Source organism: Myxocyprinus asiaticus, chromosome 30 (assembly GCF_019703515.2).
Source record: "Myxocyprinus asiaticus isolate MX2 ecotype Aquarium Trade chromosome 30, UBuf_Myxa_2, whole genome shotgun sequence".
Classification (NCBI taxonomy): Eukaryota; Metazoa; Chordata; class Actinopteri; order Cypriniformes; family Catostomidae; genus Myxocyprinus; species Myxocyprinus asiaticus.
This window is the reverse complement of record NC_059373.1, coordinates 26,602,221-26,627,730: the sequence shown is the minus strand read 5'-3', so window position 1 is coordinate 26,627,730 and position 25,510 is coordinate 26,602,221. Positions and strand designations below refer to the sequence as shown.

At 36.6% G+C, this 25,510-nt stretch overlaps 1 protein-coding gene across 1 annotated transcript in view; it reads left to right on the top strand.

Moving 5' to 3' along the window:
• LOC127421463 (polypeptide N-acetylgalactosaminyltransferase 4-like) overlaps positions 1 to 15,627 on the top strand; it is a 39,657-nt gene extending 24,030 nt beyond the window's left edge. Inside the window, exons 4-11 of the mRNA XM_051664524.1 lie at positions 1,026 to 1,215; positions 1,761 to 1,946; positions 4,821 to 4,938; positions 8,270 to 8,446; positions 9,502 to 9,633; positions 9,757 to 9,867; positions 12,385 to 12,537; positions 13,761 to 15,627. Coding sequence (XP_051520484.1) covers positions 1,026 to 1,215; positions 1,761 to 1,946; positions 4,821 to 4,938; positions 8,270 to 8,446; positions 9,502 to 9,633; positions 9,757 to 9,867; positions 12,385 to 12,537; positions 13,761 to 13,889 — 1,196 coding nt within the window. The 3' untranslated portion in view covers positions 13,890 to 15,627. The remainder of the gene's footprint in view (positions 1 to 1,025; positions 1,216 to 1,760; positions 1,947 to 4,820; positions 4,939 to 8,269; positions 8,447 to 9,501; positions 9,634 to 9,756; positions 9,868 to 12,384; positions 12,538 to 13,760) is intronic.
• The last annotated feature ends 9,883 nt before the right edge of the window (positions 15,628 to 25,510 follow it).

Sequence of the window (25,510 nt, the reverse complement as noted above, 5' to 3'; positions counted from 1 at the left end):
ACTGCTCTCATGCAGTCTCATGAACACGCAGAGGAGAGCAATGGTCAGTCAAAAGTTTCACTAAATAATACATTCGATTTTGTTTTGTTTCTCACCAAACCTTATCGAATGATTTCATAACAACCACGAGTCTCATGGAATAATTTATTAGACTTCTGAATTATACTTTTGCATTATTTTGAAGCTTGAAGAGGCGGTCACCATAAACTGCCATTGTATGACATCACTGAGCACAATTCGTTTTTTTCTCACAATTTCTCCCTTTGTTAAGAAAAAAAAAATAATGGTGTTATAACAACACAGGGGTGAATAAACAGTGACTGAATTTTAATTTTGGGGTGAACTGTCCTTTTAAGTTATTTAAAATGCACAATTTTAGAACACTTTCCATCATGGACCATTCACACAGAATGTCTTTTTTAGAGCATTCGACCATTGAGCCGCATCTTGCTGTTTGCACATGCAGGAGTATCACATTTTTTTTTAAACACATTTCAAGACTTAAAGAATGTGAACTTTTAAAAACACATCTCAAGACACCTGTGCTCTGTTCTATTTGTTGCGCTGCGTCTAGATTTTTTTTTAGCGCAAGAACTGCTCCATCTAAACAGCCCCCTAGAGTGTACATTCTGGAATTCTATATTCAGACATTTATTGAGGACTATGCAGAAGCAAAGCGGAGTAACAAAATGTACATTTTTATTTCATGCTTGCTTCATTTTATTGCTAGTAATGATGTATTTTGACAATATTTGCATTGAAGTGTTCTCAAATTTGCCTGTCTTTGCATATTTCATGCATCCCTCACAAAGGTCTGGATAGGGAGGCAGCCAAAGTTAAAACCCTGGATCAGTTGATATATTTGCTTGGATAAAAGACCCAATAATTGAATGTGTTTCTAGTAGATCCAGTTGTTTATCTGTTGTCTGTGATCAGAGCTTGTTGACTATTGCACCTAATTGCTGGATCCTTATAAGAGGTTCTTGTCAAAACATGCATTCTGATTGTATTTGCATGATCTGCAGGCTATCTGAAGTCACAGCTGGCTCAGTATGTCAGTAATCTGGAGCGCGTTCGTCTCATTCGCACCAAGAAAAGAGAAGGTCTGGTACGGGCACGGCTCATTGGCGCCACCTACGCTACAGGACATGTGCTCACCTTTCTTGACTGCCACTGTGAGTGTGTGCCTGGTTGGATTGAGCCACTGCTGGAAAGGTGTGACCTTCTATTTGTCACTGAGATTATTTTAATGAAATTATAGTCTGAATTTAAAGACCCTATGAAATCAAAATGGCTGTTTTCTGACTTTTAGTCCATGTCTAAAGATTTGAAGCCATCTCTTTGCTAGTGTACTGCTAAAAGATGATAAAATTAACCTTTAGCAGATATACACAAAAAATGGCAGATATTCTCTTCTGGGAAAATGAACCAAAAATGATTTTTATCCAGTCAGATGCTCTCTAAAATGAGAATGTCCCTCCCCCTAATACTATCTGCAACCGACTAGCAAGAAGTGAATCATGGTTCATGGCTGTGACCTAACTAATGCCTATTGACTATTTAAATAAAGAGCCCTAAATCAGGAAGTCTGTCCCACTCAGACTTCCTATTTTAACAGGAAATATGTGAACACAGGAAAGAAAACAGTGCTCATCAAGCAATTTCATGGGGTCTTTTAACCCAGAGGAACATTCCCAGAATTCACAGCTATATGTTTATAATGTTTATGACATTGGTTCGCTGCTAACTTTGTCTTTCAGAATTGCCGAGAATGAGACCACCATCATATGTCCAGTGATTGACACCATTGACTGGAACACATTTGAGTTCTACATGCAGACTGATGAGCCCATGGTGGGGGGCTTTGACTGGCGGCTGACGTTCCAGTGGCACGCTGTGCCTGAAATCGATCGCAAGATGCGCAAATCCAGAATTGACCCCATTAGGTTGGTTTCTGATCACGTTTTCCAAATAAAGCTCTATTTGAAGAGTGTACAGATTTGATAATGTAATGATTCCATTAGGCAAAGTTTTTACTCAGAAAGGTTTTTAGTGGATGTTTTCAAAAAAATTTCACCAGGGGAAAAAAAAAAAAAAAAAAAAAATATATATATATATATATATATATATATATATATATATATATATATTTTTTTATTTTTTTTATTTATTATTATTTTTATTTTATATAAAATATTGAAATGAAATATCTTATATAATGTTCATTGCGTATATTATTGTATTACATATTGTGTATATTATCTTTTAAAACTACCTTGATCTTGCTATGAAAATAGCTAGTAATGCTAACATGGCAATAAAAATAAATAAATAATTTAATGATTGTTTCCAGACAGGTTTCCCAAATACTACTGCTATGCCCTAAACACACCCCACTGGTTGAGTCTATGAATGGCCTACTTGTAGTTTTCTCTTCACATTAAATGGGGATATGAGAAAGTATTTTAATATTGAAATTACACACTTCACCTTTAACAAACTGCATCTTTAATTGAGAACAAAAGCAGTTATTTATAGCAGAATGTCCAATCTGCTCTTAATAAATTAAAAGTGAATGGTGACCATGAATGTCAAGCAAGATTTTCAATGAATAATTACTTAAAATTCAGTCTGTTCCTAGCACAAAGCTATAAAATGACTTTAGAGGACTTAAAATATACAGTCACAAGCCATATGGACTACTTTTATGATGCTTTTAGGGTGCTTTTTGACTTTTTTAGAACTTGACAGCTCCTGGTCACCATCCACTTTCATTTTATGAAAGACAGCAGCTCAGACATTCTTCTAAAATTCTCTTTTGGTATCCCATGCAAAAAGGTCATAGGGGCAGGGTTCGTATGGTCATGGTAATCTTGGAAAAGTCATGGAATTTAGAAATTATGTTTTTCAGTCCTGGAAATGTCATGGAAAAACAACTGAACACTGAATGTTTTGGAAAAGTCATTGAATTTTCCAACAAAATTTTTTCAGCAGTACAACTGTGCTAAGAATTCTTTAAGTTTGGCACAGTCATGATGCAAAGTGCGTTACTGCGTATACCGAGTAGTTTGTGAGTAGGCGTAGCGCCATGCGGTGGCGCATTTTGCACTTCATTAACGCTAGAGAAGTTCGCTCACGATTGCTCAAGTTCATATGGATAGTGTATACGTAAAGGAATTAATACATTTCATATTTACATTATTGTTTGAATATATTAAGGCTTTGAATGTTTGTATGTAATAATTCACCAATCTTATGGTGATGTTTGCTTTTGAATCTGAGCAGTTAATTGTCCAGTTCTTGGTGTGCAATCATTAAAAGTCTCAGTATCTCCTACATTCTCCTGTTTTTAATGGAAAACATGAGAGAAGATGTGCACTAATTGTCAATGATCTTTCCCCCAGCCACTTCTGTCAAATGTCGTGTCCGTGTACCGGAGCAACAGCCGATGTGAGGGCTCTCCTGTGAAAGGTGTCTGTTTCAGGCCTATTTCTCTCAATTTGTTTTCCATTTTAATCTGTAATTATTAACATTGACAATTCTATGCGAAACTGATGCAAATGCAAATATATATAGAGCCTATATATATATATTTCGAAACGTTCTCAGCTGTTTGGATGTGAGGTGCTAAAATGCGGGACAAACTGTATTATACGTGATGGTTTATATTTTGAAGAACAAATTAAAGAAAAGCCGTCTATGCGCATTTCTGATTCGCAGTTAACACAGAATGCACATTTGAAGAATTTCTCTCTATGTGTCAGTGGTCTGAAAATAGTTTGCAAGAATTCTGTCTTTTGTGAGTGCTGCAAATAGTCTTAGACCATCTCGGGAGGTGCTCAGAGTCTAATTAACACTAAATCCAGTATTTAATCCATTTTGCAATTGAATTAGTCAATCTGTCAGAGGAATATTTTATTATAAGGGCTTTTCCAGGACACGTCAATGTAAACGTGCAACAGACAAACGCTTTTGGGGCATCTCACTTTGGTTGTCGCGCCATAAACTCATCGATTTTAGGTTGTTGTGTCAAGTTAGAGGTGGTTTGAAACATGTCTTGAGAGCTGTGTATTCGGAATTGTGCTCCGTCCAGCTGTGTTTGAACGCAAGAACGCGTTCTCATCTTGTGATGTTGCAAGTGTCATGCAAGCCTGTGGTTTGTTCTATAGTTGTGCTTTGCCCATACAGCTTGAGTTTTGCTTACTGCCCCCTGCTTAGAACAGGTGGTACTTCAAGCTTGAATTGTTCCAATGGTAGAAATATTCCATATGACGGTCCGGGGACATGATTAATTGCAATAATTCGTTTAATGTGTTATTTTTATATAAAATAAATTGCACCTAATTAACACATTAAATCGACAGCCCTAGTAAAAACATTTGAAAAGGCTGCAAAAGAGTTTTGGAAATTCATGAAAAAGTAATGGAAAAATCATGGAAATGTACTAGTCAGAATTACATTTTTACATTTTTGGGTGAACTACCCCTTTTAAGTCATTTGGGTCCCTCTCACCATAAGACTATAAAACTTTTGTGAATGTAGAGACAGTTATCAGCTCAATAAAATGGACTGAAATAGTACTGCACTGGTATTGTATTTATTATGTTCACTTCATGTAGTATAGTGAATAGGCAATATTTCATTGCCAAACTGAGAGATAAATAAAAAATCCAGTTCTGGGTAAGTTTTCTCTGTAGGCTCTTCCAAGGGCAGACCCAGAGGCACTGAACAGGGACTTAGAAGCACTTACCTGCTTGAAAGTTAGTCCGAGGGAAGATCTCTGATGGATTGCCAATGCTTTGCTTCTGCTCATTTCACAGGTCTCCTACTATGGCTGGAGGCCTATTTGCTGTCAGCAAGGCCTACTTTGAGTATCTGGGCACATATGACATGGGCATGGAGGTGTGGGGAGGAGAGAATCTGGAACTTTCTTTTCGGGTAAGATACAAGCAGGTGTTCTATATTCATGTTTCCTATTGTATCAGTGATTTTCAAAGTTTTCCTAATGTAACGTGTCGGTGGGGGTTTGATATCACGAGAGACTGAGCTCCTCTGTTCATAATTAGACTCATCTCTCATATTGAAATTCTTTTTAAGCCTTTACCTAGAAATGAAGATTGATGGTGTACACCATGGAGTAATCTTTTATGCATATGGAAACACAATACAGCGCTGTGTCTTCCAGGGCATTACAACGTTCATGTATAATTGATGTGGTGTGAATTGGTTTGCCAAAATGTGGGGATTTAGTTGGAGTCACAACTGATCTAAAGCTCTTTTATAATCATAATAAGAGTTCTTGGCTCATTATTAATACATTCAAATCTTCCTCATGTCATGTTTTATTTCTGAAAGTTAGTACATGGCAATGAAATCAGATAATGCAACTCTCTTCAACTCTGTGAAGAAAAATGTGGGCGATGAGGGGAATCTCAATAAATTAGGACTGCCAATATGAAGGTTAAAATGTGCCTAAATGATTTGCATGCACAGAGTAAGATTTGTAAAAGCATAAATGAAGTAACAAGTGTAAAAATAAATTGCATGCGCACAGAACGATTTGTAAAGGTGTAAATCAAGTTGCAAGTGTTAGAAACAAATATTAGCAATACTTGCTTTTTTATGCTTTATTTATGCTTTGCATAAATGTAATTCATGTGTTGTGAATCTGTAATTTCGTATTAACAAAGTAAATTTGGTGTGTATTCTTTTGACTTCCTTTTTTTCACACTTACACTTTTGGCACTGTTTTTGCACCCAAACATGGCCAAAAACATTGCAAACCTGCAATCAGCGATATGCAAGCAAAGAAAGGGTGTCATGAACTGCAAAACGGATTGACCGCATAGAATCAGTCTATATGTGTAAAATAAACTACTGCAAACGTGTAATTGACTTGTGTTTGTGGCATAAATATTTTCCTGAAATAATCCGTTATACACTGTTCCATCTTCCCTTTTGTTGCGCTCACACTTTTGGAACGAATTTCTCACCGAGTGTTTTGCAAGCGTGAGAGGGAAGGCGGGTCTACCTGCTTCTAGTAACCAATCAAATGAGGTTTTCCTTGACCAGTTTACTCTAAACTGATTGGTTTAATAATGTGACAGACCGCTTCTTCTTCATATGACTCAGTGTCGTTCCTCTCGATTTAAGGGGCCTGGGTAGCTCAGTGGTAAAAGACGCTGGATACCACCCCTGGAGTTCGCTAGTTCGAATCCCAGGGTGTGCTGAGTGACTTCAGCCAGGTCTCCTAAGCAACCAAATTGGCCCGGTTGCTAGGGAAGGTAGAGTCACATGGGGTAACCTCCTCGTGGTCGAGGCGCGTGGTGTGTTGGGCGTGGATGCCGCGGTGGATGGCGTGAAGCCCCCACACGCGCTATGTCTCCGTGGCAACGCACTCAACAAGCCACGTGATAAGATGCATGGGTTGATGGTCTCAGACACGGAGGCAACTGGGATTCGTCCTCCGCCACCCGGACTGAGGCGAATCACTACGCGACCACGAGGATTTAAAAAAGCGCACTGGGAATTGGGCATTCCAAATTGGGTGAAAAAGGGGAAAAATCAAAAAAAAAATACAAACACGATTTAATTATATTTACTGTTAATTATCATTGGCAAGGCATTTTGCTGAATAGATGGAATTAGCTTGTTTCACAGGACTCATGCTAGAAAATAAATTAATAAAGTAAGCCATATAAAACAAAACTCTGTAAACAGATAGATAGATAGTTTACTTATATCATTTTGTTTTTTAGAATGAGTTCAATGATACCAGCAACAATCCCAATGATAAAGTAATTAATATATAAATATAGAAGTGGTGGTGGTGTAGTGGGCTAAAGCACATAACTGGTAAAGAAGGTTGCTGGTTCGATCCCTACCACCAAGGGCTACCACCATTGTGTCCTTGAGCAAGGCACTTAACTCCAGGTTGCTCCAGGGGTATTGTCCCTGTAATAAGTACACTGTAAGTCGCTTTGGATAAAAGTGTCTGCCAAATGCATAAATGTAAATGTAAATAAAGTAATGAACTCCAGATTGAGATTTATATCAATAAACAGTGTCAGCTCAACTTTACACTCGGAATAAAAGAACGTGTATGTATGTATTTCAGTTTAATATTTAAGAAAGGAGAGATACCCAGAGGAATGACACTGAGTCATATGAAGAAGCAGCGGTCTGTCACGTTATTAAACCAATCAGGTCAGAGTAAACTGGTCAAGGAAAATCTCATTTGACTGGTTACTAGAAGCAGGTAGACCCGCCTTCCCCCTCACGCTTGCAAAACTCTTTTCAGTGAGAAATTTGTGCCAAAAGTGTGAACGCAACAAAGGGAAGATGGAACAGTGCAGTAGAGTAGTCTAGGGCATATGCAGGCACACACCGTCTTTCATAAACTCACAGTATGCCCACTTCTTCAGACACTACTACACCACTGGAACACTGGATATCGGATTATTTCAGGAAAACATTTAGTCACAAACACAAGTCAATTACACGTTTGCAGTAGTTTATTTTACACATATAGACTGATTCTACATGGTCAATCTGTTTTGCTGTTCATGACACCCTTTCTTTGCTTGCATATAGCTGATTGCAGGTTTGCAATGTTTTTGGTCATGTTTAGGCGCAAAAACAGTGCCAAAAGTGTAAGCGTGAAAAAATGGAAGTCAGAAGAATACACACCAAATTTACTTTGTGTTAATATGCAATTACAGATTCACAACCCATGAATTACACTTATGCAAAGCATTAAAGTATTGCTAATATTTGTTTCTTATACTTGCAACATGATTTACGTTTTCACAAATCTTACTCTGTGCATGCAAATCATTTAGGCACAATTTTACCTTCATATGCCAACCAATTAAAATGTCATTGTGATTACTTTCATAATTTTGTATAGTTGACACATAATTGCATTCAGTTCCGTAAGTAAATAATTGGATATTTTTGTGTCTGAGAAACTTATGCTGCGGTTCTGATCACCTTTCAGGAATCGCACAGAATGGAGTTTGTTATAAAGTCAAATTGAATAAACGTGTTAAACATATTTAATTAATTGCATGTGTTAGTGGCATGTGTTAATGTGTTAACTTTGACAGTCTTATACTACATACATAAATAATGATGGCCAAAATAAAATAGCAGAGAAAAGACACCACCCAGAATGTCTTTATCAAATAATCACTTTATGAAATTATTTTATGAAAATAAGGAAATTTCTATTCTTGCTTAATTTTTAAATGCATTTTGTCATTTGTAGGTGTGGCAATGTGGGGGGTCTTTAGAAATTCACCCATGCTCCCATGTGGGTCACGTTTTCCCCAAGAAAGCCCCATATTCCCGATCTAACTTCCTTCAGAACACAGTCCGTGCTGCAGAGGTCTGGATGGATTCCTACAAGAAGCACTTCTATAACCGAAACCCCCCGGCACGCAAGGTACACTTCCATCAGGCTTGAGAGTGAATTGTCACTCTCCTTTACTTTTAAAATCACCCTTTTGCATAATCTGACAGAGATCTACAGCAGTTGTCGGTTATTTCCTTCTTTAACTGTTTTTGATTTTAATCAAGAAAAGTTTTTTAATAAAATTGCTTACTCCTAAAAGGAAAAAATTGTGAAAGAGATAAATGATGTTCAGTTTTGTTTGAATGCCTCCATTCTATCGGTTTAGAGTGTTTGCCCTCTTTGAAAAGCCTAAATAGCTGATAAAGATAATAAAACTGGGGCAAACATATATTATATCCCACTGGCTAATGTTGTGTTACAGAAAGAATACATTACTAATGACCAGGATCTGTGATCAAACAATAAATTACTTCCTGGTTGCCACATAGAGACCGGATGTCAAGACTCTGCTCTGATTGGCTACCTTGTTGGCTAGTTATTTACTCACAAGTCTGAATAGAATCACACCCTTTTTGTAGCTGTTTGGGCTGTTACTAAAATGATGTTAACCAGGTTGGGTTTGTTTGACTTGTTTGTTCGGTGTGTGTCGTGGCAATTCAAGTGTCATTGCTTTACAGGAAGTACCTATGTGGCACTCTTTTGATGGATCAATAATCTATTGAGTTACACTTAGTTAATGTACTAGTTCAAGAAAAAAATGTATTTCCTTTGTATTCAAATATATATATATATATATATATATATATCATTAGTCCTACAATTAAAAAAATTAAATTAAATTAATGAAAATAAAATAAAGTAATACTGTTGTGATTTCCAGCCCTGGCAAATGCATAGAAATTAGTATGTTAAAAAGTAATGGAAAAGTCTAATTTTATAGTGTCATTTCTATAATGAATGTACATTTTTCTAGTTATGCTCAGCTCTAAAATATTACATTGTATAAAACTTGCTCTTTGTGATTTATTTTTTAATCCTTGTCTAGTGATCAGAAGAAAAAATTTTTGTAATGACAGTCCTAAGTAAATTCCACAAAATTATCTGCCATTTTAGCCTCAAAGCCTTATCGTTGTTTCCTCTTCAAGGAATCTTATGGGGATATTTCTGAAAGGAATGTACTGCGGAAGCGACTCCAGTGTCAGAGCTTTGAATGGTACCTGCAGAACATTTACCCTGGCCTTCATGTGCCAGAGGACAGGCCTGGCTGGCATGGAGCGGTAAAGTTTCATTACAAGCAGATCCATGCGATTTATAATTGGTGCTTTCCCCTCTGGACTTCCTTCTTAATGTCTTTTTCTCTTTTTAAACAAATGATTCATCTTTCCTGGTTCCTGGTGTAGGTGCGTAGTGTTGGCATCCACTCTGAATGTCTGGACTACAACGCACCTGACCACAACCCCACAGGAGCTCACCTGTCCCTGTTCGGCTGCCACGGTCAGGGTGGTAATCAGGTAACTTTAGTATTTTGTTATTAACATTTTTTTATTGATTCCATCCACAAGACAGATAAACACAACATAAAATACGGAATCAATTATATAAATTAACCCCCCCCCCCCACACCCGATACAAACATGCACTACAGGGGTCACTTACAATTATAACATTAAGAAAATACAATAAATAAAAAAATATACTTTCAAGAAACAAGAATGCACATACACATCAAACAAAAAATTTTAAATCCCTCTCCACTGCACCTCCCTGAGAACCCTCCAAAAAAGCCAAATATCCATCCCACTTCCTATCAAACCAATCCCATTTTCCCAACCTTCTAAAAATCACCTCCTCAAATGCTGCCACCCCACCCATCTCCCCGCACAAATCCCGAAATGAAGGTGCCCCAGCCTTCTTCCACCCCCTAAGAATAATTTGTCTGCCAACCATAACTCTGGCTAGGACCCAACTTTTTAAGTGGCTATCCCCAAAGTTAATGACCACCCCATCACCTAAGATGCAAAGTCTGGGGCAAAATGAAAATTGTGTGTCCAATACGTCACACATAAATCTCTGAACCCTCAACCAAAATTCTTGTATCTCAACACATCCCCAAAAAACATGGGTTGTGTCCCCGTCTTCTGAATTGCATCGCTAGCTGGTGGGTGTGTCTTTAAGACAGGTAACTTTAGTATAAACATTTTTACTTTCCCCTACCTGAGTGGTTCTAAGATTTTTTTTTTCCGGCTCCCACTTTGAAACTAGAAAAACGTATGAAAAGTAGTGTTGCCAAATATTTTAGCACATAATATTAAGTTAGTTTAGTTCACTAGAAAATTTTAATTCTATCATTATTTATTAATCCTCATGTCTTCCAAAACCTGTTTGGTAGTTTTTTTTAATTCACTTAACACAAATAAAAATGGATGAGGGATAAGATGATGGTGATTTTAACTGTCCAAAAATGACAAAAGTAGAAAAAGTATACTCTTTTGACTGCAAGCCCGTACTAGCATGTTCGACGGATGTGCACTTCAACTGCTTTGTGTTACTTTTTAGAACAGTCAACAGCAGGTGCACATTCCAAATTATACTGTGGCCTTTACTTAACATCCCAGTATCTCCAAGAGGAATTAAAAGGACTTTTCTTTTAATGCCAGAGCTATCAAGTGACTTTGAAAATGAGTATTTTACTTCCCATTAAATTACACCTACGATAGCAGAGGCAGGAGATCCATCAGGCCCTGTTTGTTGCATTTGCTGCACAACAAAGCAGGCTTTATTTGTGCTGAAAAAGGAGTCCAGACAGAGATGTGCCACCCCTCTCTTTTTTTTTTTTTAAGTGTCACCGCTGAGGAAATGAATAAGTCGCTTGTATCTATATTTAATGGAAAGGGAAGCCTGCATGTGTGTCCGGTGGCTTATGTCACCACTGTGCATCAAGGGACTCTGAAGTAGAACCATGTGTGAGTGAAAATCTGTTTCCACAGCCTGGGCTGAAAGGGAAACCTTAGCCACTTCTCCTCAAAGATGGACCTCTGTATAAAATATACATGAGGCCCCAGAGTTGATGACTAATGGTGACCGGGTAAATGAGTTTGAGACCGACAGGGGCTGTCTCTTCATATAGGTCACTGCCCTATCTGATAAATACCGGAGGTGGCTTACTTTTTCTGCAGGCAAGGATCACTATTACTAATGTTTATCACTGTTATCACCAGGCGATTTATAAAATGGAACAAATCCCGTTGACTTACATTGAAGGATGGACCTGTGCCATTTATAGTGATGACTTAAGCCATTGCAACCACCAAGAACTCCCCAACAGCCGCATAACAACACTTTAACAACCACTCAGAACACCTTAGCAACCTCATAGCAATGCCCTGGCAACCACCCACAATGCCCAAGCACTGTGGTGGCAAGTTTTATATGGGCAAGCGCCACTCACATTTTCTTCAGACAATACACTCAGCTGTCTATAGAATCATCTTATTATTATTGAAGTACTTGATTAAAAAAAAAAAAAAAAAAAAAATGGGATTCAGAGATTTACTCTAAAGCACAGAGTAATGACAGCAGAAACAGCTCCACCATTTAGTTCATTATTATTCCACAGTTATGACCTTTACCCTCTGAGAAAGAACCTCTGATCCTCTGCACTGAGTTGTTTTCTTATGAATTATTAACCTGACTTTGATTGTAAATGTGCAAACTTCTGTATTTGCTAGGTAAATTACATTCCCTGCAGAACATGACTTTTTATGGAGGCACAATTTTAATGAATTCCACATGAAGTCTGATACATGCAGGAGTTCCCTAAAGGAGTTTTTATTCTGCCTGACATTTTAAAATTACTTTAATTAGTGTAGCGCAAAATAGCCAGGTTGATTTAGTCATATTAAATATACTGTATAACATATTAATTTATTTTGGAATGCAACAAAGACATTTATTGGGATTTCTACACAAATCACAAAAGCAAATGTCTCAAATTACATTTCAAACTAAGTGTCATTTTTCCCTCTCAGTACTTTGAGTACACGTCTCAGAAGGAGATCCGCTTTAACTCTGTGACAGAGCTTTGTGCTGAGGTCCAGGATGGAATGACACACATAGGAATGAAGCATTGCCCACAAGATGGTGTTCTCAGACCTCCCAGCATCATATGGGAGTTCAAGCATGTGAGTCTGCTCTCTGCTACTCTCTACAGCTATTATTCTCACTGCCATCAGTAAACAGGATGCTTGGACAGGGATTTAAAGGACCAGTTCACCCAGAAATGCAAATACTGTCATCATTTACTCATCATTTGTGTTGGTGGAACACAAAAGGAGATGCAGCTCAATTATTTTCATTGCATCTTTTTGTCCATACAATGAAAGTGACCAAGCTGTCATTCTGCATAATGTCTCCTTTTGTGATAAAAGAAAGCCATTTGGGTTTGGAACACTTTAGGTTGAGTAAATGATGACAGAGTTTTCTCTTTAAAGGTCTTTCACACTAGAGCTTTTGGTGTCAATCTTCTTGTCCCGAGTCTATAGTAGTAAACAGCTGCCGCTAGTACTCACAATGGTACTCACGTTCATGACTTAAATGTACAGTGGTCCAGACTTGCATCTAAAATGGCCTTAAAGGGATAGTTCACCCAAATATGAAAATTCTCTCATCATTTACTCACCCTCATGCCATCCCATCTGTGTACGAATTTCTTTCTTCTGCAGAACACAAATGAAGATTTTTAGAAGAATATTTCAGCTCTGTTGGTCCATACAATGCATGTGAATGGTGATCAGAACTTTGAAGCTCTAAAAAGCATATATAGAAAACAGAAGTAATCCATATGACTCCAGTGTTTAAATACATATTTTCAGAAGTGATGTAATAGGTGTGGGTGAGAAACAGCTCAAAATATAAATCCTTTTTTTTCCCTCTAAATCTCCACTTTCACATCTGAAAGTCACATGTGGTGCCTGTTTAGTTTCACTTTCACATCAGAAAGGGAATGTGAAAGTGGAGATTTAGAGTAAAAAGGACTTAAATATTGATCTGTTTCTCACCCACACCTAACATATCGCTTCTGAAGATATGGACACTGGAGTCATGGATTACTTTTGTTTGCTTTGTTATTTTTGGAGCTACAAATGTCTGATCACCATTCACTTGCATTGTATGGACCAACAGAGCTGAGATATTTTTCTAAAAATCTTTGTTTGTGTTCTACAGAAGAAAGAAAGTCATACACATCTGGGATGGCATGAGGGTGAGTAAATTATGAGAATTTTCATTTTGGGATGAACTATCCCTTTAAAATTCCTCATTTGGCAAATTATTCTATATCAAATTTTTGCTCTGCCTCCATATTTCCATGCCTAAGATGATAATTATCTCTTTTGTCTCTTCTCAGGATGGGAGCATATATCATCCTCATTCAAACATGTGTATCACCACCTACCGCACATCAGACGGCCGTGCAGACATCCAGATGAGAAGTTGCACTTCTGGAGACAAACACCAGCATTGGAAATTCGAGTGACCTTAAACGCTATGTGAACTTGGATGCAAGTGCAATTATCAAGGAGAATGTCTCTTTAGAAACATGGCTTGGAATAAAAAGGAAACAACAACAGGCATAAAAACGGGACGTATCCTGAAAATAGTGCCTTTGCAAACCAAAGTGGATGTAAACTTATAGTGCCAATGTTTATGTGTTGTTGTTGCTGTTTTTTTTTTTTCTTTTAATGTGCTATTACAAGTCCGACATGCATATTACAACATTTAATGACGCATTGTAGCAAATTCAACCATCCAACAAACATAGTGTTATGTTGGTCCAGCATTTTTGTTTACATTGATACACTATATGCTTTAAGTGAATCGTTTTTAAACTCAGCGGTAGCTACCTTTTAGCAATACTGCACAGCTGTTTTATTTAATTGTAGCAGAAGTGACTGATTTTTAGGATGTTGTGAGTGGGTTTGTCTTGATTGTGGCCTCTTGTTCTTTGGTCTTATTTTTGTCTCATTTATGGCTGTATTTTTGTAATACTAGGGTATTTAAGGTTTTTCCACCTTATCTTGTGCAAGCTGCATGGATGGTTTTGGAACACTGTTGTTGATGGAACTGTAACAGCAAAAGTCTTTTGTGGCTGTCTCACTCAAGAGACCAGCCAAACTAACATCAATGTTCAAATGGATTGTTAATGAGAAGTAGAAAATGAACTTCAAAGTTGTAAAAATGTAAAACAATGTGCTAAAATGTGGACCAAACTCTGTCTCTTTCTTAATACATTTTGTTTCTTCATTGTCATACCAATTTAGAATTTTACCATTCTTCTTAACTACATATATTGGGGTTTATTCACTTTACACTTGAGCTTAAAGGAGTAGGTAACATTTACTCACCCTCATGTCATTCCAAACCAGTACGGCTTTCTTCCGTGAAGCGCAAAAGATGTTCATGTCAGTGAATCATGACTAAAGCTAACATTTTGCCTAAAGACTCTTTTTGCGTTCCACAGAAGAAAGCGAAACAGGTTTGGAACTACATGAGCGTGAGTAAATGATGACGGCATTTAGATTTTTGGGTGAACTATCCCTTTAAATTGTCCTGCCTTGAACAATAGTTTTCCGTTTACAGTTTTAAAGTAATTTATGAACTCCACATAAAGTGCCTCCTCAGCCTGATCACTTTCACCAAAGTGCGCATTTTTTTTAATGTATTAAAGCTATCAGCTTTGTCCATCTGAATACTACAGTATTTTAAGATATACCTTTGGCCAAAAGCATTTAAATGAATTGCCTAAGTGCTTTTATCGCAAAGGTCTTCCATTCAAAATTCTATGTGAAACACTGATCGGTGTTTCTCTGTTCTGCAATAGCTAAAATATGATCTTGAGATCAGTTTAGATTTCAAAACACACTTACAAATAGGCTACAGATTTAAACGAAATGAATCTAAGGTATATCGTAAATTATTGTGTTTAGATAACTTTAAAAATAACCCTTTATGGCCTTTATTTTTGCACTAAAATGTGTTTAAAATTGAAAAGAGATTTTAAGTCTCATCCTTGAAACTGTCATTGGATTAAATGTTTTAATGGGACTGTGGGACAGTTTATACTGTATGTCATTTTTAATACTACTGATAAAGCACAGATCTTGGTGATCATTTCTTTTGTTGATCGACTGTAATGAAGTATTTTTGGAACTTGGAAAATAAGTGCAAAAAAAGTATTTTTGTCTCAATGCATTAAATTAAAATGATAAATGGAACTTTTTGTGCTGCTTTTTTGTCATGAAATGTCTCTGTTTTCACCCTGCTTCTCTATTGCTCTGCCATCTAGTGGTAAAGGGGAAAAATGCCATGGGACCTGGACTCAATACAGTTTAGATATCCATGTAACTAAAGCATTGCCATGCACGGATCTGAATTTATATTCCCTTTTCCCATTTCATATCCTTTTGAAATAAATGGGTACACAGCATATATAGTTATTTACTTTTGTAACCTGATTGTCTTATGTAAACAAGATCACAATGAACCACAAATGGTTCTGACAAGCCAAGCTCAAAAGTTTAATGGCACACTTTCCACATGTGTCACGCAACTACATAAATAAGGCTGCAAGTCACTATGAACAGTTCTCCTTCTGCTTATATCTGCTGCAAGCATAATTAAAGCTGTTTTAATTTTCCCCACTGACTTCCATTTGAGGATGATTGGATTGTGGAAATAAGTGCGTGATGAATCCTCTTAACTCAATGCCAGTTAGGTTAGTTTCTTGCGGGCTATCAAGAAAAGCCCCCTGAGAAAACAGCAATGAGTGAGACAGTAATTAGACAAGATGCGCAATTCCTTCGAGGTTATGCAGTGGAAGTCCAAACAAGTTCGTTTACAAAGAAGTTATAAATCAATGAGGTTGTTCTCTGCTCAAAGCTGTTGAATTTAGATTAAACAGACCATCCCTGCCATAGCAGTCTGTGGCCTATAGGCATTCACAACCCATACAAGTGTGCAAAAATGATCAATATCTCACCAAAAACAATGTAATGGGACATACCAACATATATTTTAAATTGATTTCAATTGTACTTGTTTGGAAAACTAACACTGCTCTGTGTTCATATGTGGTAATACCGTGTGAAGTGTACCGTAGATTATTACAACACTCAGTGTAACGTCTACAGTAAGCGTGTTCAATCAATTTACCATCTCATCACCGACCCGTATATTCTGGCAGGTCCCGCCTCCTGCGTTCGGATTGGCTACAAAGAGCTACAAGCGGTCTGCGATTGGGCAACTGAGAAATCGTTCATATAGTCTTAGTAACCATAAACACAGGGACATCATATCGTATAAGTTGCAGAAAAACAAACAGCTACTAAGTTCGAAGTTTAAATGGTTAATATTAGACAAGACGGAACTATCACATGCGGTTAAATAAGTTGTTTACAGCTTTGTCGATTAATATTATAATGGGGGCAATGTAACAGCAGCTTCCATTTTTTTTAAATATAATTTTCTATTAATTATCAAGATGTGTGTTTGTGTAGAAAACTTAATATAAAGACACTAAAGTCATGTAAATTACATGTTTATTAAAAAGAATAATATTTCAAATTAACAATTAGATTAAAGGGATAGTTCACCCCAAAATGAAAATTCTCTCATCATTTACGTGAGACTACTACCTCATGCCATTCCAGATGTGTATGGCTTCTTCAGCAGAACACAAATGAAAATTTTTTAAAAGAATATTTCAGCTCTGTAGGTCCATACAATGCAAGTGAATGGTGACTGAAACTCAAAAGCTCCAAAAGCATATAAAGACAGCATAATAGTAATCCATACAACTCCAGTGGTTAAATCCATGTCTTCAGAAGAGATATGACAGATGTGGGTGAGAAATATTTAAGTCTTTTTTTTTTTTTTCTAAAGTGAAAGTAAACATGTAGATTTATGGTAGAAAAAGGACTAAAATATGTATTTGTTTCTAGGAATATGGTAAGAAATAAATGAAGTTTTTATATTTCTTAGCTTCCAGAAAAGTGAGAAATACACCGCAACTGTGAATTAAAATTTTTGTTTTCCAACCTTGCTGTCTTAAAATTATAATAATGCATCCTCCCCTATATGGAAATGAACAACTGTTTAATTTCACTTTTTTTTCTCAGATAAATGGGTGATTCTGTAACTATAGGCAATTGACCTGAATTTTATTTTATTTTTTTTCAGTACAAAAATAACAATTTCTTCTTTCTATCTAAAACTGAATTTCTTCACATTCCATCTCTAAGCAACAATGCATTTCTTTTCCACAGCATTCTCAGAGAAGTCTGAAATAGTTCATTACAAAAAAAAAAAAAAAAAAAAAAATACATATTCTCTCATGGGAAGTGGTGGTTACCTTGATATTTTATATTCGGCATATAATGAAACCATAGATGTGGGAGATTTGTCAAATAAATAAAAATCGGATTCATATCACTCATTGTTCAGGACAAAGTGATATGTCGCATATAACTAACTATTTTCTTTCCAGTACGTTTATTAAGCCATTTACTTTTAATAAAACTAAAAACACAAATAGTTTTTTTACTGTCCGCACGTCAAAGTGTCAGAAGTTACAGAATCGATAACCACCCAATCAGAAGGCGTCGTCAAGCTGGTGACCTCTGGACAACTTTCGTCTAGTCATTTGACATCTAAATATATCAATTGCGGGAGATGCCGGAATTCGGATGGGGAACAAATAACGGCCGACGGCCTAATCAATAATTAAGCACATTATTTTGGATAAGCATACATTTAGTTTGCTACTTGGATCATGTTACATTTGATATTTTTTTAGCTTACTTTTTTCTGTAAAATACTGTTTGTAAGAATTGGACGGATGTTAGAAATTCATGTTGGGAGAGGAAATTATGGAGGTGGAATTGTTTCATATTAACAAACAAATGGAAAGAGACAAATAAAAAGTTGGTTCACAAATAAATTGAATGAGATCCACAAATAAATGTAAGGAGTTTCACAAAAATGAAATGAATTCACAAATAAATAAAATGAGATTTGCAAATAAAAAAATATTTACAAATGTATATTTTGAACTCACAAACACAACTCTGTCCAGCATTCATTTGTGAATCTCGCACATTTATTTGTGGATCTCTTCCTGTGCATTTGCGGATCGCTAAAAGCATTTGTCAATTTTGAAACAAATCTAGCATCAAGATGTGCACACAAATCTACAAATAGGTGGACTCCACCCATCGTCTACTCAAGCCAATCAGATAATGGCCACATTACTCAGACCAATCGTAGCACGTTCTATCTTCAACCAATCACGCTTTTAATTCCGGGAACGCGGAGGAGCATAAACAAGCCAGTTATGCCCTCCGAAAAACTATCAGAACCGCAAAACGCCAGTACAGGAGCAAGATTGAAGGACAGTTTAACACCACCAACTCTAGAAGCATGTGGCAGGGAATTAACATCATCACAGACTTTAAAGGGAATAAAAACTCCACCATGAACACCGCTGCCTCTCTACCGGATGAGCTAAATACTTTGTATGCTTGTTTCGAGGGAAATAACACCGCCCTCGCAGAGAGAGCTCTCGCGGCTGAAGCTACAGAGGTTAGTTCACTCTCCGTCTCTGTAGCGGATGTAACCCGATCCTTCCGACGGGTGAATATCCACAAAGCCGCGGGCCCAGACAGCATTCCAGGCCGCGTCATCAGAGCATGCGCGAACCAGCTGGCTGGTGTTTTTATGGACATTTTCAACCTTTCCCTCTCTTTGTCTGTAGTCCCCACATGCTTTAAAACATCCACCATTGTGCCTGTACCAAAACAATCAAAAATAACTTGTTTAAATGACTGGCGTCATTTTAACAAATGTTTGTAGACTACAGCTCAGCATTCAACACCATAGTGCCCTCCAAGCTTGATGAGAAACTCCGGGCTCTGGGCTTAAACAGCTCGCTGTGCAGCTGGATCCTGGACTTCCTGTCAAGCAGATGCCAGGTGGTTAGAATAGGCAGCAACATCTCCTCATCACTGACCCTCAACACTGGAGCCCCACAGGGCTGTGTTCTCAGCCCACTACTGTATTCCTTGTACACACATGACTGTGTGGCAACACATAGCTCCAATGCCATCATTAAGTTTGCTGATGACATGACGGTGGTAGGTCTGATCACTGACAATGATGAAACAGCCTACAGAGAGGAGGTGCACACCCTGTCAGGAGCACAACCTCTCCCTCAACGTCAGTAAGACAAAGGAGCTTGTGGTGGACTTCAGAAAAAAAGACAGAGAACACAGTCCCATCACCATCAATGGAGCACCAGTGGAGAGAGTTAGCAGCTTCAAGTTCCTGGGTGTCCACATCACTGAGGTACTCACATGGTCCGTCCACACTGAAGTCGTTGTGAAGAAGGCTCATCAGCGCCTCTTCTTCCTGAGACGGCTGAGGAAGTTTGGAATGAACCGCCACATCCTCACACGGTTCTACACCTGCACTGTGGAGAGCATCCTGACTGGCTGTATCTCCGCCTGGTACAGCAATAGCACCGCCCACAACCGCAAAGCACTGCAAAGGGTGGTGCGAACTGCCAGACACATCATCGGAGGTGAGCTTCCCTCCCTCCAGGACATATATACCAGGCGGTGTGTGAAAAAAGCTCGGAGGATCATCAGAGACTCCAGCCACCCGAGCCATGGGCTATTCTCACTGCTACCATCAGGTAGGCGGTATCGCAGCATCAGGACCCGCACCAGCCGACTCCATGATAGCTTCTTCCCCCAAGCAATCAGACTTTTGAACTCTTGATCTCCCACGATCAAAATACATCAGCACTGCACTTTATTACCCTTACTCTTATATCTCACACCGGACTGTCATACATTATATTATTATTATTATTATATTATGTTCTCTCTTAACAACTGACTATCAACCGACAGCCTGAATGTCTATACAGTACAATACTGTACATTCTATATATATATATATATATATATATATATATATATATATATATATATATATATATTTAATTTTTATTGAATAATGTGTATCTATATAGTGCGTATTGTATACTGTACAGTGTATGTTATTATTTGTATATTGTTGAGTGTAATTATGTGTATAACAGATGTTTAAATTGTGTTGTGTTAATTTGATGTTATTGTAAATTGGTACATGTCTCATCACTGTCACGACTGCTACGTTGATCGGAACTGCACCCAAGAATTTCACACACCATTGCACTTGTGTATATGGCTGTGTGACAATAAAGTGATTTGATTTTGATTTGATTCATTTAACTATCAGTGCGGGACCAGAGTCACAGTGCTCTCATGAGCATGGAATCAAGCACATACAGATAAGCTCCAAGGCCGCAAAATTTTAAAGAAACGGACGCCATCAGAGGAATACTGTGACTTAAGGTATCATTTTCTCTCGGTTATAAATATGTGTAATGTCTTGTTAAATGTCGACAGCTGAAAATTGCCCATTTGTAGAGTGTCCTGATCATTAGCTTTATAGCTAACCTGGCTGACTGTATGAGTCTGCTATTTTAATTTTAACCAAGTTTCTTGACTGAAATGTGTCGTCAAAACCTTTACTCTTAATGTTATTTGGCAGATCCAAACAGACACACTACTAGACACTACAAAAGATCAGTAGTACAAATAGTGTCTTTATAAAACATGAATCATATAAGATGATCTTAGGAGCACAAACCATAAATTAATACTCTATATTACACAGTGTTCAAGATCTGCTATGGCAGTAATTTTCACATAATGTTAATGTATTTAATAAAAGCAGTTGTAAGGTAATATTTATTATAATTTTGCATTTGAGCACATTTGTGTGCATGTTTTAGGAGGTACTAATACAGTTTCCCTTTTTTTTCCCCTCCCCTTTTCTCCCCAATTTGGAATGCCCAATTCCCAATGCGCTCTAAGTCCTCATGGTGGCATAGTGACTCGCCTCAATCTGGGTAGCGGAAGAAGAATCTCAGTTGCCTCCACGTCTAAGACCATCAATCCGCGCATCTTATCACGTGGCTTGTTGAGCGCGTTACCGCGGTGACCTAGCTCATGTGGAGGCTTCACACTATCTCCACGGCATCCACGCACAACTCACCACACGCCCCACCAAGAGTGAGAACCATGTTATAGCGACCACGAGGAGGTTAACCTAACGTGCCTCTACCCACCCTAGCAACCGGGCCAATTGGTTGCTTAGGAAGCCTGACTGGAGTCACTCAGCTCCAGGGGTCCCTTTCTAAAATACAGCATCATGTTCTGACAGTGATAATTGACTCATTGGTAATTGCCTTCTTTTTCAGATATTCCCCTGTGTATTGCCCATCAACTTTGAGCACTTGACTCACCTGCTCCAAAACTCAGTGGTTCCAGCTCCGATACAGAACACCTTTTAAAATGTGTAATATGAGATTGATTATTTTTCTGTTATGTCAGATTTATTTTAAGATACAATGTCATGTCTTGAAATGAAAGTGCAATACAAAATTTAAATAAACCTTAACATTGTCTTTGGGTTGACTTACATAAAAATGAAAATTCTGTCATTTACTCACCCTCATGTTTTTTTAAAACCTGTATTATTTAGCTTCTTCTGTGGAATATGAGAATACATTGTAAAATGTAGATACATTAACATAATGTGAAACTAAATTATTGCCATAGCAGATCTTGTACATTGTGTAATATAGGATATTAATTTATGGTTTGTGCACCCAAGATCATCAAATATGATTGATGTTTTATAAAGGTACTATTTGTACTACTGATCTTTTGTAGTGTCTAGTAGTGTGTCTGTTTGGATCTGCCAAATAACATTAAGGGGCCGTTTACACAACAACGTTTTCAACTAAAAACGGAAAACGTTTTATGGGTTTTGGCTGTTCGTTTACACGACAACGGCGTTTTGGGGCCTGAAAACGCAAACTTTTGAAAACGGGTTTCAAAGTGCAAGTTTTTGAAAACGATGCCGTTATCGTCTCCGTGTAAACATACAAAAACGCGGATTTGTGAAAACGATGATGTCATGCGCATGTGTATTACGTGTTCAGTCTATAGGCATGCGCGCGAGTACTTCAAAACATTCTTAATTTGTTTATTATTTTAGGGAAATATCACATTCATAAATGTCGATGGTCAAAAAGTACACCTAGTTTTGTACAATTTAAGTTTGAGCTTTGTCAGTATCTTAAAGCATTGGAGGGTGTAAGGAACACCAAAGCAAAAAAAGACTATAGATTGTTGTAAATCCTTGAAATATTATCCTTTTTAAGGTTTTTTGTATTTATTTTTCAATTAGAGATATGGATTTGATTTCAATACCCCTATGTATAGTATTTTTATTATTATTTTATTTATTTGTATTGTTATTTTTTACTGATTTTCTTGCAATTATTGTCATTTTTTGTATTTGATTATTGTGTGATTGGTTACTAAATAAAGCTTTAAAAAAATAAATAAAATAAATAAAAAATAAAAAGTACTTCAAGACAGACAGTGAGACATTCAGAACTACAATGGCGAACTACAGGTCTGTGTTTGTGCTGCTCAAGATTTTGAGTTTATTGATGCTTCTCCAGCAAAGTAATTGTAGTAATAAAGCAACCTCATCGTCCATCCAGACAAAATTGCTCGATGCTTTCGCCATCTTCATTGTTTGTATTCACCGCTCTGTGGAAGAATGCTTATGTGCGCAGGCGCGTAGTGTTTCTTTACAAACTGACAGACCTGGCATGCCTAATACAGTGTTTTTAGTCGTTTTCGCGGATCCATGTGATGACAACGTTGTTGTCTGTACGTGAAACTTTTCAAAAACGTAAAGGAAAAAGTTTCCGTTTTTAGTACATCGTTGTTGTGTAAACGTACCCTAAGAGTAAAGGTTTTGATGACACATTTCAGTCAAGAAACTTGGTTAAAATTAAAATAGCAGACTCATACAGTCAGCCAGGTTAGCTATAAAGCTAATGATCAGGACACTCTACAAATGGGCAATTTTCAGCTGTCGACATTTAACAAGACACTACACGTTTATAACCGAGAGAAAATGATACAAACCTTAAGTCACAGTATTCCTCTGATGGCGTCCGTTTCTTTCAAAGTTTGCGGCCTTGGAGCTTATCTGTATGTGCTTGATTCCATGCTCATGAGAGCACTGTGACTCTGGTCCCGCCCTGATAGTAAAACGAAGCATGATTGGTTGAAGATAGAAAGTGCTACGATTAGTCTGAGTAATGTGGCCATTATCTGATTGGCTTGAGTAGACAATGGGAGGAGTCCACCTATTTGTAGATTTGTGTGCACATCTTGATGCTAGATTTGTTTCAAAATCGACAAATGCGTGTAGCAATCCGCAAATGCACAGGAAGAGATCCACAAATAAATGTGCGAGATTCACAAATGAATGCTGGACAGAGTTGTGTTTGTGAGTTCAAAAATATACTTGTAAATAAATTTTTTTATTTGCAAATCTTATTTAATTTATTTGTGAATTCACTTTTTTTGTGAAACTCACATGTATTTATAAATCTCATTCTTTTTATTGGTGAATTCATTTCATTTTTGTGAATTTTTATTTGTGGATCTCATTCAATTTATTTGTGAACCAACTTTATATTTGTGAATCTCTTTCCATTTGTATGTTAATATGAAACAATTCCAATATTTCCAATTCCAGGAAATATTTCTTTTGAACTTCAAACCAGTCTCTCTGGTTCAGAAGAATCCATCATCAGAGTAAATATACTGTATGTTAAGGATGAACCCATCCTGATCTCAATGCAGGCTTCTTCAACTGACTTACACATCTGTCAGAATTCCATAGTTACTAGCAGGGTAATAAATTAACCAGAACTTGGGGCAAAAATGGTGCAGATATTTACATTTAAAAAAGTTTTACATTTACATATTATGTGGGGGGGGGGTCTTCTTTTTTTTTTTTTTTATTTAACACTGATACATTTTAGAATATTATATTCTAGGCTTATCTAGTTATGGGTTTAGACACTGTAGTGACCACTGCAATACTTGGCATAAATGGACGACACGCTTTATACAGAAAAAGCATGTCCTCATAAAGGTAAAATGTCACTAAAAATCAATTCTGGTGGCAAATAACAATTAAAAGGTTGATTTCTGATAACTATAATACAACGGCGGTAACGTTATTTTGTAGGCAAAAATTGTAATATTTTATTTTCTATTTTTTTTATAATTATAATAAAAATGTGTGTGTGGAAGCCCATTTCTGCCACATAAAATAAATAATCAATAAATCATGCTTTGGTAAATCAAAATTTTGAGATTAAAATTCATAATTAGATAAAGAGTCATTATGTACAAATAAAATCTCATAATTATGACATTACCTCATATTTATGACTTATTATCTCATAATTGTGATTTAGCATCTCATAATTTACTTTTTATCTCATAATTATGACTTAGCATCTCATAATTATGACTTATTATCTCATATTTATGACTTAACATGTAATAATTCTGATTTAGTATCTCATCATTTTGACTTAGCATCTCATAATTTACTTTTTATCTCATAATTATGACTTAGCAGCTCATAATTATGACATTATCTCATATTTATGACTTATTATCTCATAATTGTGATTTAGCATCTCATAATTAACTTTGTATCTCATAATTTTGACTTAGCATCTCATAATTTAATTTTTATCTCATAATTATGACTTAGCATCTAATAATTATGACTTATTATCTCATATTTATTATTTATCTCATACTTTTGATTTAGCATCTCATAATTTACTTTTTATCTCATAATTATGACTTATTATCTCATATTTATTATTTATTATCTCATAATTTTGATTTAGCATCTCATTATTTTGACTTAGCATCTCATAATTTACTTTTTATCTCATAATTTTGATTTAGCACCTCATAATTATTACTTATTATCTCATATTTATGATTTAACATCTAATAATTAACTTTTTATCTCATAATTTTGACTTAGCATCTCATAATTTAATTTTTATCTCATAATTATGACTTAGCATCTAATAATTATGACTTATTATCTCATATTTATTATTTATTATCTCATACTTTTGATTTA